Here is a 13,672-nt window from a genome sequence, read left to right on the forward strand (position 1 = left end):
ACGACGAGAAAGAAGCGTTCTATGCGCAGCTGGAGCAGACATACGATGGATGCCCACTGCGGGACGTCAAAATCGTCATCGGTGACATGAACGCTCAGGTAGGAAGGGAGGAAATGTATAGACCGGTCATCGGACCGAATAGTCTGCATACCGTATCGAACGACAACGGCCAACGATGCATAAACTTTGCAGCCTCCCGCGGAATGGTAGTCCGAAGCACTTTCTTCCCCGCAAGAATATCCACAAGGCCACATGGAAATCACCTAATCAAGTAACGGAAAACCAAATCGACCACGTTCTAATCGACGGTAAATTCTTCTCTGACATCACGAACGTACGCACTTACCGCAGTGCGAATATTGAATCCGACCACTACCTCGTCGCAGTATGTCTGCGCTCAAAACTCTCGACGGTGATCAACACGCGTCGGAGTCGTCCGCCGCGGCTTAACATTGGGCGGTTACAAGACGGTAGACTAGCCCAAGACTACGCGCAGCAGCTGGAAGTGGCACTCCCAACGGAAGAGCAGCTAGGCGCAGCATCTCTTGAAGATGGCTGGAGAGATATTCGATCCGCCATTGGAAGCACCGCAACCGCTGCACTAGGCACGGTGGCTCCGGATCAGAGAAACGACTGGTATGACGGCGAATGTGAGCAGTTAGTTGAGGAGAAGAATGCAGCATGGGCGAGATTGCTGCAACACCGCACGAGGGCGAACGAGGTACGATACAAACGGGCGCGGAACAGACAAAAGTCGATTTTCCGGAGGAAAAAGCGCCATCAGGAAGATCGAGACCGTGAAGAGACGGAGGAACTGTACCGCGCTAATAACGCACGAAAGTTCTATGAGAAGTTGCACCGTTCACGTAAGGGCCACGTGCCGCAGCCCGATATGTGTAAGGACATAAACGGGAACCTTCTTACGAACGAGCGTGAGGTGATCCAAAGGTGGCGGAAGCACTACGGAGAGCACCGGAGTGGCGATATGGCAGACAACGGTGGTGGTATGGTAATGAACCTAGGAGCACGCGCGCAGGGCATGCGACTTCCGGCTACGAATCTCCAGGAAATCCATGAGAAGATCGGCCGGCTGAAAAACAACAAAGCCCCTGGAGTTGACCAACTACCAGGAGAGCTATTTAAACACGGTGGTGAAGCACTGGCTAGAGAGCTGCACTGGGTGATTACCAAGGTTTGGGAGGATGAGGTTCAGCCGCAGGAGTGGATGGAAGGTGTGGTGTGTCCCATCTACAAAAAGGGCGATAAACTGGAATGTAGCAACTACCGCACAATCACATTGCTGAACGCCTACAAGGAACTCTCCCAAATTTTATGCCGCCGACTAACACCAATTGCAAGAGAGTTCGTGGGGCAGTACCAGGCAGGATTTATGGGTGAACGCTCTACCACAGACCAGGTGTTAGCCATACGTCAGGTATTGCAGAAATGCCGCGAATACAACGTGCCCACACATCATCTATTGATCGACTTCAAAGCCGCATATGATACAATCGATCGGGATCAGCTATGGCAGCTAATGCACGAAAACGGATTTCCGGATAAACTGATACGGTTGATCAAGGCGACGATGGATCGGGTGATGTGCGTAGTTCGAGTTTCAGGGGCATTCTCGAGTCCCTTCGAAACCCGTAGAGGGTTACGGCAAGGTGATGGTCTTTCGTGTCTGCTATTCAACATCGCTTTGGAAGGAGTAATACGAAGGGCAGGGATTGACACGAGTGGTACGATTTTCACGAAGTCCGTCCAGTTATTTGGTTTCGCCGACGACATTGATATCATGGCACGTAACTTTGAGAGGATGGAGGAAGCCTACATCAGACTGAAAAGCGAAGCTAAACGGATTGGACTAGTCATCAACACGTCGAAGACGAAGTACATGATAGGAAGAGGCTCAAGAGAGGTCAATGTGAGCCACCCACCACGAGTTTCTATCGGTGGTGACGAAATCGAGGTGGTTGAAGAATTCGTGTACTTGGGCTCACTGGTGACCGCCGATAACGATACCAGCAGAGAAATTCAGAGACGCATGGTGGCTGGAAATCGTACGTACTTTGGACTCCGCAAAACGCTCCGATCGAATAGAGTTCGCCGCCGTACCAAACTGACTATCTACAAAACGCTTATTAGACCGGTAGTTCTCTACGGACACGAGACCTGGACGATGCTCGTGGAGGACCAACGCGCACTGGGAGTTTTCGAAAGTGTTGCGTACCATCTATGGTGGGGTGCAGATGGCGGACGGTACGTGGAGGAGGCGAATGAACCACGAGTTGCATCAGCTGTTGGGAGAACCATCCATCGTTCACACCGCGAAAATCGGAAGACTGCGGTGGGCCGGGCACGTAGCCAGAATGTCGGACAGTAATCCGGTGAAAATGATTCTCGACAACGATCCGACAGGAACAAGAAGGCGAGGTGCACAGCGGGCAAGGTGGATCGATCAGGTGGAGGACGACTTGCGGACCCTCCACAGACTGCGTGGTTGGCGAAGTGCAGCCATGGACTTCGTTAATTTGTAATTCGTTAAAATTAAAATGGAGCACGGAGCATGAAATCAAACAAAACAGCAAAAAAGTCCACTAGAGATGAGTTATATATCAAGAAGTTACTAGAAGTTCAAATTAAAAATTAATTCCGATGATTTGAATGCTGTATCGCTCAAACCACCGGAACTTCCTATTTTTTTTGAGTGAACTGAGCCGTTCAAATGAGTCGGCTCATTTAAGTGAACGCTTGGTTCAGAGCCGCTCATCGGAATGAACCGTTTTGCCCATCACTATAGTGGCACTAACCTACAATGTACTTGCGTTTCCACGCACTATCCATACCAGAATGCTGATTCGCCGACGCGTGGTGCTTTGTTGCCTAGGAGCTGCCAGCTAAAAGGCGTTTTCCGGCAACAGAAAACCACCACTTTTTTTAAATGTGAATATTATCAATATGATTAAGATTTTTGACAATTTTTGAATGGCATCAACTAGCTATCTTGTTTAACTGTTGCATAATGTAAAAATACCCATGGATAGCGTTACAAATAAGACAATAAAGCAGTGTTTGCTCAGCTAGGGCATATTGCCTACCACATTGTTCACTGTTTTGGCAAAACATAAAGAACACAACATAAGACAAACGCATCCAACCCGTTTTGGCGAGGCAATATGCCCTGGCGGTACTAACCAACGATGTACCACGCGCCTCCACGCATTATCCATTCCGGAATGTAGATTATCCGACGCATGGTGTGTTGTTACCTAAGAGCTGCCGGCCAAAAGGCGTTTTGCCTCCATAAATTTTCCGGCATCAGAATATCATCAGCTTTTTAATGTGAATATTATTAATGTTATTTAAAGTTTCTAGAATTTTGAGATGACATCAGTTAGCTATCTTATTTAACTGTTGCCTGAGTTAGAAATATCCGTGGACATACTACACTCCGCCTCCCCTACCGCCTTCCTTCTGTTTAAGAGCTCATCATCTGAAAACTATCCTGCGGACCTGCCTGTTATGCAAGCCAAGTTCAAGTTGTTTCAAGTTCAATGCAGTGTGCCACGCATCATATGGAGGTAACGTCAGCTGGAGAAAACCTAGAGAAGAAATAATCGATATTTTCCAACCCAGCGTACATCTATCACTCCGCATTCAAGAGAAAAATAAAAGAAAAACAAGCCTACGGACGGACAGTCGAGTGTGCGAAGCAAACAAAAACGCACCAAAAGGTGCTCCAAATGCGCATGCTTACGATGGCGCAATTGAGATTAATGAATGAGCTTTACAACCATTGACTTCCCGGGCCGTCGTCGTCGTCATCGTCGTTGCGGTGCGACATCATCCGTGTCCGGCATTGCTACGGATGGCAATCGGCCGGCAGTAGTGGGTGGAGTTGGTAGATGGCAACACGAGTGCACGGCACACAAGGGTTCCTCCATTACCATCGGCATTGGCTACATGAGGTATCGCATATCATCCATCCACAACCGAAGAGCACACACGGTACCGCTAAGGCCGTTCCGTTCGTTCCGTGTGTAGCCAAAACGGTGACGTTACGACCTGCTCAACACATCCATGAGCGAGAAGCCGTGAACGATACGAATTTGCGATGGGGAATGGTGTGGTCCCACTTGCTCAATGCTTTGTTCCATTCGCTCCCATGTGACGTCATCAATTACGAAGCACGGCTGTAGGATACTATGGCCAGAGCTTTCGTTGCATAAACATAAAAAATGATTCCAATGCGAGAGGAACAATCCGCGAGAGAGCGACGCCGGTGTCTGGTACCATACTGGGTTGACTGTTCTGATCGAAGAACGAAAAGAAAAATGTTTGATTAGTTTTGCTTCAGTCAATAAGCGACAATGTTTGAATGGTTTTAGTTTTCCTTACACTTCTTCCTCTTATTGGCATTACATCCCCACACTGGGACAGAGCCGCCTCGCAGCTTAGTGTTCATTAAGCACTTCCACAGTTATTAACTGCGAGGTTTCTAAGCCAGGTTACCATTTTTGCATTCGTATATCATGAGGCTAACACGATGATACTTTTATGCCCAGGGAAGTCGAGACAATTTCCAATCCGAAAATTGCCTAGACCGGCACCGGGAATCGAACCCAGCCACCCTCAGCATGGTCTTGCTTTGTAGCCACGCATCTTACCGCACGGCTAAGGAGGGTCCCACGACTGTAAGGAAATTTTGAAGACAATCAATATTTATGTTTCGTCCTAATTAACCATCGAACAGAATGACCAATTTTTTTAATAATTCATTTTATTGTTAAATGTACCCAAAATTATGTACTCAGATAATAGATGAAATGATGAATGTATGCTGCAAAGAAAGGTGAAAAATAATCTCACCAAAATACAAAAGACGTAGGGTATATGGCAATAATTGCGTACAATTCCTTATTTCAGCCATCAAAAGTATCGAGTGAAATGGACTTTATGTTCGACAAATTTTCCTAATATTAGCTCTGGTGGTAGATGCTTTTTCAGCCCATGAAAGGTTGGTGTATTATTCACCATAAATCGTTTGTAAAAGCTGTAAGGTAGGCAATTATAATGTGGTGCTTCAAATGAAAATCATCTGCGGAAATTTGGCAAGTGCTCCTAATATTGTCTCAAAAGTTTTAGTTAATCGTGTCGCTATACCAAAAAAATGTGAAAAACAAAAAAGAAAAAAACTCTTGCACAGCCTGCCAGTTTGGAGAAGTGCATGAAACTAGGGTAATGTAACTTTAATATGATTGATACACTTTTTTAAGAAGCTGTGATAAATATCTCTACAAAACGATGTATTATTGCTGAATTATTAATTAATTTGCGTGATGAGCCAAATCTCATTCAAATCCTCATTCAGGCAAATCTACAGACAGCTCCAATATTTGCTACCGCACTGACTAGAAGCATCACCCGGCACACATCGCCAAACACTCAACAAGCGGTTGCGGCAGTTCTGCTATGACATGTGAAAAGCTTTTTTGTTGCTTCCTTTTCGCAAAGCTGTCGGCCGTCGTGTGCTGTGGAGCATATTGGCCATGCGACCGTTTCACACACTGACACACATTATGCTGTGCCGCCTCGCAGCTTCCTCTTTTCATTTATGCTCTCATGCCATGTTGCTCTCCCCATTGCATAGCCGTCGTCGACGTTTTCGTTTTCGTCGTCATTGCGGCTCAGCGGATTTGCTCTTGTGTAAGGTTAGGGTACGGCAGCGGTGGTTGGCTAGCGTCGTCGCAAACTGAGAAACGATCGACGGCGCGCGCTCTTCAAGCACGATTTTGCTTTCAACCTTCCGTCGTCGTTGGCGATGTCGTCGTCAGCGCCGGTGAAGCTTCTCCGGATACCGGCGGACAGGTGAGTGGGTGGCTTTGGGGCACCCCGGACCGGTTATGACGACAGCAGGCGTAGGGCACCCGAAAGGAGAGAAGAAATTGTGCATGTGTACTGCTCTTCATGAAGAATATAGTCCTATGGTGGAGCTTCAGTTGGGTTCAGTTGCGTCCGAGACGCTGTGTCGTTCAGGTACGAACAGGTGTGTGTGTTACTTTTGGATTACTTATTCGGTGCAGTTGCATGGAATCGGGATTGATGATTTTATTACTGCCTGCTAGGAAAGGGTCTGAATCGCTAACCATCCGCTCAGTGATTTGAATGGAGGTTCGTCCTTGGGAAGAACTCCTTTCGCGAAGATCAACCGCGCGGAGGTCAACCGGTACGACGGAAAGTGAGAGTGCACCTAACGGGATTCGAATGCGAATCAATCAGTGAGGGTGGTAGGAGCTCGCCATACAAGCTTAATCCCTACCACGAGTAGACAGCAGAAGCGACAGCAGCATCCCGAAGACGACATCGGTGCCGGCTAGTGAAAAGCACGAAAATTGGTATCTGGAGCAAACGAAAGCGAAAGTGCAAGTGCAAGTGGTTTGAGCGAACCAATCCTGGAAGCTTCCACCTCCACGGGTGCTCTCCACATTGGCTACAAACATCGAATCGCCGAGCCAGAGTGCTATCATCCACCTTTGAAAACGTCAAATCACCGAAGAACCGCCCCGTACTCCCACCTTCGCCGGTTCTTCAGGGGTGGTGGCTGTGGTCTCGATCAGCGAAGCAAACGCGCCAAACTTTGGAGCGCGGTTCAGTTCGAATACTCTCTTTCCACAAAACCGCGCGTTCGCGCAAAACTCTCTATTCTCCGACTAGTTCGGTTTCAGCTCGGGTGGCGATCGCGTGCGCTGTGGTCAACACACACCCGAGAGGATCGCGAAGATCTGCAGTGCTATCAAAAGCTTTCCGGATGCGAACCGCGAAGCTTCTCCATTCGCAATCGTCGCCGCCGCTGCCGTTACGACTTCCTTGCTGAAGAAGAACTCGGTTGTCGTTGCCGTTGTCGTCGAGGCAGAAGACTCTCCCAAGCTAAACGAAATCGAAAGTGAATCTTCTCGGACCCGTTGGACCAGTGCTGGTGTTTTGTGTGTACAGAAAGGACTGTGGCCTGGAATTTCGGCGAAGAACTTGTTTAGTGTTGCTAGAAGGGATTTATCGGATGATTCTATTTTTATTAAAGAATATGTTCAGTGTTGCTAAATGAGCGCTGCTCCATGACGCTGTGATTTGTTCTACGGATTGAGAACAAAGAAAGGATCGCGCGCAGTAGTGGAATAACATTGTGACTACGGTGAAGTGTCTTTCGTGCTGGAGGAGGAACAAGAGCAGCACCAGAGGGTCCTAGCACCTTCAACAGGTCTGAGAAACCATTTCTGATTATACGCTGTCGTTTTTGTATTCGATGTTGTGCCGCTTGATTGCTATTTTCAGTTCGTTAGTAGAAGTAGTGCTTAGTGTGTGAAACTGTTCCCGTATTTTAAGTTCAGCATTCTTGAGTTCGACCCCGCTTATTGATTTTAATTAAACTTTTCAAAGATCGTCCTTTGAAGAAACCGCTTTGAGCAACCGGAAACCCCGAACGCAGTCAAAGCCATGAAGATGCTGAATTACTGTTCGGTGAAGTTCCGACTAAAAACTACAGAATTGCCCGGGAAGACGTCCTGGTAGAGATCGAGTGTGATTGTTCCCAGTTGAAGTGCAAGCTCCCTGCCGCGTGGGTGGGAGCCATAGAGTGTGAGTGCGAACAGTTAAGGACATGCGAACCCGTCTGGCTTCGTTGATTGTTGTGAAGCAGGAACCCCTTTCGGACGTAGCAGACGATTACTACGGGAACGGTGGAAGTGATGGTAGCAGTGTGCTGGTAGGACCGGAAACGGCAAGGGCGACTGTGCATGGACTGAACTCGAACGGTTACGTTAACACCGGCTTTGAACATCTCAACAACAGTAACTTTCAACAACCACATCATCATCCCCATCAGCTACAACATGCTGAGTTTGGCGGTGTTTTCTATGGACGTCAGCCGACGGCTAGTTATGGCGCTCAAGGTGATCTGAACAATAACCAGCAGCAAATCGGACAGGATTTTCAGTTGTTTGACGAGAAAAAGTGTACGTATTTTGTTAATTTCTATATTTTTGCTTTGTTATTTTTTGCAAATTTTGTTCACAGTTTGTGCTTTTAAGTATGGGTTTGCATTTTTAAGTTTTATATGAATATGAAAAATATCGCTTCCATCGTTTTTACAATTTGTTAAGGACTGATTTGATAGCTAGATTCAGTTTGAATGGACTATTGTGAATTATACTAAAATCTAATCGTATATGGAAAACATGAAAATAAATAAATAATTCAATTAAGTTCAAGATTGTAATGATCCGTAATTGTAACAATTGCTCAATGCTAATGCTAATGCTAATGCCAATGTTGATTCGAATCGAAACGGAACAGAATAAAGATTTGTTCTCAAGACTTCTAAATAGGTACAAGTTGGTTTTAATATTTCAAAGCCTAATAAATGTTTTGCGACCAATAGCATTTTAGGGTCAGATTTAAAGAAGCAGTCTTCACTGGAAAGCTATAATACAACTTTTCATGCTCTTCGTTTTCTCTACAAATTTGAAGGAACGGAGCAAATCTCTCCGGGTTGCATTGCAGCTTTTCGAGGTTAACTAATTCGAGAATAATCATTTTATCTCAAAACTAAAAAACATGCTTTTAAAGAGATTATTATTCTGATTTTTGATGAACACGAAGTGCTTGAAGGATCTTTTCATTTTGTCTTACAGGTCACTGTTCATTGCACATTAACACTTCAGCTATTATTGGTACCAGTCTACTCTGGATTTTCCAGGAAAGGTGACTGGGCACAATTTTCCCCTTCTTTCGTTTGCATTTCACTTTTCTGGGTAACGCCCCAGCTAAGCTGTGCTTAGCACATCACAAACAAAATACTGGTAAAAAAATCGGTTCTTATCACCAGATACGCGCTGTCAACATGAGGGGAGCGTACCGAATTACTTTTAGTAAGCCTTCAAACCCGAAAAATAAATTTATTTTCAATTTTTCATCAGAGAAAACCCTAATAGTTGATGCTAATGTCGTTCCTGTCCGAATGACCAACATCTGATTTGCTTGAACCTACCTGCCAAAGTACCACACAATGGACCAATATTTAAAACCATTTTTTCAAAGTGATCCACATTCCATATTTGGATCACGAATTGTAGAAACAATACTTAACGATAACGTAAACACAGGTTTGATTGATTTGAATCTGATGGATCTTACACAGTCAATGCAAGTTGAGCATGTTGTTGTCGATTTTCAATTCCGTTGAATCTTGTAACATCTGTATTGCTGCTTCAATGTAATGACTATTCATTGCAAAATTCAAAGAGTTCCCATCGGTACTCATAATTTAAGTTCACACTGTAGCTTCATTTTTTGTCAAGAATCCGATCCTGTTGAATTTGGGCTCCGAAACCCTTCGCTCGCTTAGTTATTGCGGTATCACTGACGATGGTTTTTTCGGGCTTGCCAATAAAATGTATTGTTTTTAATGTGGACAAGTGCATCATCGCACATTATGTTTTCACCTCTCGTTGCACTTCTAATTTACCACAATGCAATGGTGGTTAGTTGAAAATCGTTTAGCACCATTTATTGTTATCTCACACGTTTAGTTAAGAAAAATCACTCATGATCACGAGTTCTCATAGACTCCTGCGTTCTAAAATTTTGAAAACATTGTTAGAGAAGGTAGGACAAACTAATAAGCTGTCTAGCAGGGTTTCGACTTTTCGTTTCAATGAGATCAAAGCAAGCATTTTTCGGGCAAAGGGAGACTTATTTTTTCGTTGTTTATGTTGAGGAATATCTTGAGTACATCAATCTTTTCCCTAGAATTAGCCTATTAGATCGAAAATCTTGCCTATTAGATGAAAATCCTTTTTCGTTTCATAATATTTACTTCTCACTTACTTTTCGGAAGAACTATCGCTGAACAAATACAAAATTGTATGGCTGCGCCGGGTTTCGAACACAGAATAGTAACAATAATAGCCATACAAACCTAATTTTTTTTAAAGGGATCTCAGCAATTTGTTGTACTTTTACCGAGACTCGCACAGCCGAGCCCCAGCAAACGTGTTTTTTGTCGAGATTTCTGCCAAAATTGCTGAAAATCAGCATGTGAAAAACAGCAAAGTAACGTTTGAAAAATGGTTATCACTCTCTAGACTGTTTTTCTTTCCCGAAAAGTGATTTCTTCCCGAAAATTTTGAGATTGAGTGAGCATTACGAATCCTGCTGTCTAGTCATATCAAATTTCATGAGCTGTAATATCAATTCGCGATCTATGCCGCTACAGCGTTACGTAGTTTATGGACAAAACAAAGCTAATTCTAATTGTTCACCATTTTTAATATTAGAAAACATTTTTCTTTTGCAAACACTTATTCTCGACTCTTCTGTTCGGTAACTCATGTTTGCGGTTTTGCCCGATAAACTATGATAACTACTGAGAAAAGCAGCTACTTATTTGGAAATAACCAATTTTCTGTAAGCGTTTTCAAAATTTACTGTATACAGTAGTTTTCAGTAATATATAATGTTTACTGATATCGGAAGCCAGTGAAATCTGTTACCAAGTTTACGTTATTCACAATATTGTTACTGAGTTTTCATCAAAATTGAATGACAACCAAACTTGTTGATCATTTTTAGCAAGATTATTCAGGTTATCATGATGACATCGTGATGAACATATTTTCCTTCTAATTTTCGTCAAATGCTGTTGGAGCCTTTTGGAACTGCGCTTCATTTAGATGTTCGCCAACCAACCATAGTGAAAAATTACCGGTAAATGAACAGCGCACTAACCCGTTATGGGGTTCAAAAACATTAGCAAATTTACGTGAGCATTGAACATCAATAACTCAGCGACGCCAATAGGCCAGGGTTCTGTCAAATCACACCAAGCGCCAGCAAAAAATGACCCATTTTTCTGCCCAAACTTTCGGTTAGCAGATCTAATTGATCACAAATAGTATCGGATATCCATCAGATTCATAACTGTAAATATCCTTCAACAAATGTACGTATGAATTGATATAAAATGATTTCCGTTTCCTTATCGCGAATAAAATACCACAAATCAGTCAAATCAAAAATACAACAAATCAGCCGCTTGGTGCGGATAAAGAACAAGTTTATTTAGTTTTACAGTTTTACAGTTACCGACTTAAGTCAGCTGGGCTAAACTTCAGTACTTAGGCGGGCTAAAATCAAAGAAAGCTAGTAGTTAAGAATAATTTACCGTCTCTCTCGAGCAAGAGGAGTCTGAATTCTGTATTTGGTTTGCGTCTACTCTAACCAGTCCATCAATGTCAAACTTTCTTTCGTCCTTAAAAAGGGGTCTCGGCTATTTCAATCTAACTAATAAATTTTCGGCTTTCAGTCTTTACTGGCAATTAAAATGACATGTTTCTTCTAGCGTAGAAGAAACATATCGTTTTAATTGCCCTAAAGACTGTAAACAGAAGATGTCTTTCGTCCCTGAATATGATGTTTTTCCAGAAATCCTCTGGCTTAACCACGTATTTTTGGGCATATTCTGTCGCTTCTTCATACAAGAGTATATAAGCAGATATAAACAGTTTCTTCCGCGTTCTGTGTTTAGTAACGTTCCGAACGGTTGGAAAATAACTTTGATGTTCGATACTGTTGCAAGCTGTTAGAGAGTATAGGGACATTAGATTTTGCCTTGTTTTACGGAAAGTAATACGGTTATGACGATCAGTTTTTGCGACTTTTTTGAGTAAAAGGAGACTGTTTTGAAGAAAACTAAAGTAATATTTTACTAGCTTATTTTTTAGTTTACATCATCTAGACAAATGATTATTCTGTCGTGACTTTCGTACTTATTTCATAAGACGGTTTGTGTGTTTGGTCCCTCCTAAAGGATTTTAGTGGCCACGTAAAAAATGAATAACTTCTCCCAACATTGGTCGAATGTTATCCTTTTTTCTACAGCATAAAGCCATAAATGTTCGAAATGATCTGTACTGATAAACATGGCACAATTTCTTCGCAATTCTAGGATATCTAGATATCAAGACTACATCACAATGTTTTTAAAACTAATGACTGTATCACTTGTTTGTAATAATGATGATATTGGTACGGAAGAATGCAGCAGCGATAAATAAATGTCGTTTACAACTGGGGTGGTAAAAATATGCCACCTGATGCATAATGTTGCCAGAATTGACGAATTGTTTATTTTATATCATATGACATGTTCATAGAGGGATTCAAATTTTGACTTTTTTGCCCCCCGATATTTAAACGTTTGCATTTGCCATTTTAATAATCCTCCTAAAAAATTATTTCTCTTCCGGATAATGGAACTGATGAATAGTAAAACAGTTCTATTGGTCTCGAAAACAATCACTTCATTTTTTGGATAGGTATACTACATAATTTTTCACTCGCGTATCCGGCGAGTAACGGATACTTTTTTCGACCTCAAGTCCCTAAAGTCACTATTTCTCGCAAAAAGTCACTATTTTCAACTATTTTGAAACTATTGAAACCAAATTTTTTTTTATAAAGCTTTATGTATCTATCGGATGATGATTTGTTCATGGCAGAAATGAAATTACGGATCTTGGAAAAAGGATCGTTCTGAAACTTCGCCAGCCATTTAACTCGCTGCTCTTATTGGCATTTCACCAGTAGCTAATTGAAGGTGTTTTACATCACAATTTATGAATTGGTATACAGTCATACAAGCAGGTGACCTGTCGATTTCAAGTTTTTTTAAACTCAATCTTCATACAGTAGGGGAAGGAGGGGAGATTTGACCCCGTGGGAGACATGCTTCTCCAACCAAGAACTAAAGTAGTATTGTTATATGTACCGTATTTTTATAATAGATCCTCTAGACAAATAATCGTTATGTGGCGAGTTATTTTTTTGATTGACAACCTTATTTACTCTATTCTTCCAATAATGACCAAACACTATATTTTTTTAACAGCACAAGATGTAATGAAGGGTTTGCTCTAAAAAATATTTATTGAGTGGATATTATAAAAAGGAAATCAAGTCTCCCCAATTTTGAAGATTGCATGCGCTGTCGTATTCCATAGCAAAAATCGTCCATGAATACTAGAGTGGGGCGCAGTTGTATGGAAAAACGCAAACTTTATATTTTTAATTTATCATAAATCACGTGAGTAAATACGTTAGCATATAGTCTGGAAGATGCCGAAAGACTTTGCCGAAGAAGGTACATAGCTGGAAGGTTTACAAAAAATGTTATTACGTTTCGAAAATTGATTGTTAAAACCATATGCAAGAAATCAATGTTTCTGCCAGCACTACTGGACAACCTATGCTTATCGAAGGGCCAAACCCATCTTCCTTCACGTCGGTTTTTTTTCTTTATGAAATGATTCAGGATAGCTCCCATGAGCTCTAAAACACTATAAGAACAATTATTTTGAAATAACACTCAGTTAAATTATTAGTCTACGTAGTTCGGCAGTGCTGGCAGAATAAACGATTTGTTGCATATGGTTTCAACACTCAATCTTCGAAACGTTATAACTTTTTTCGTGGACGTTCCAGCAACGTGCCTTCTTCAGCAAAGTTTTTCGGCATCCTTTGGGTTATAACTTTAACGCTTGGTTTACAATGAACTGAAACCTCTAGTAGTAGAAATGTAAAACTATACGTTCTACCATACTAATTTCCATACAAA

At 42.5% G+C, this 13,672-nt stretch overlaps 1 protein-coding gene across 2 annotated transcripts in view; it reads left to right on the top strand.

Moving 5' to 3' along the window:
• The first annotated feature begins 6,049 nt into the window (after positions 1-6,049).
• Positions 6,050-13,672, top strand: part of LOC134213111 (probable nuclear hormone receptor HR38) — a 430,825-nt gene continuing 423,202 nt past the window's right edge. Inside the window, exons 1-2 of one of the 2 annotated variants that reach the window (XM_062691723.1) lie at positions 6,050-7,258; positions 7,438-8,012. In XM_062691723.1, coding sequence (XP_062547707.1) covers positions 7,658-8,012 — 355 coding nt within the window. In that variant the 5' untranslated portion in view covers positions 6,050-7,258; positions 7,438-7,657. Of the gene's footprint in view, positions 8,013-13,672 lie in introns of both variants that reach the window. The other variant, XM_062691724.1, reaches the window with a different exon arrangement.

Source organism: Armigeres subalbatus, chromosome 2, assembly GCF_024139115.2.
Source record: "Armigeres subalbatus isolate Guangzhou_Male chromosome 2, GZ_Asu_2, whole genome shotgun sequence".
NCBI classification, from domain to species: domain Eukaryota; kingdom Metazoa; phylum Arthropoda; class Insecta; order Diptera; family Culicidae; genus Armigeres; species Armigeres subalbatus.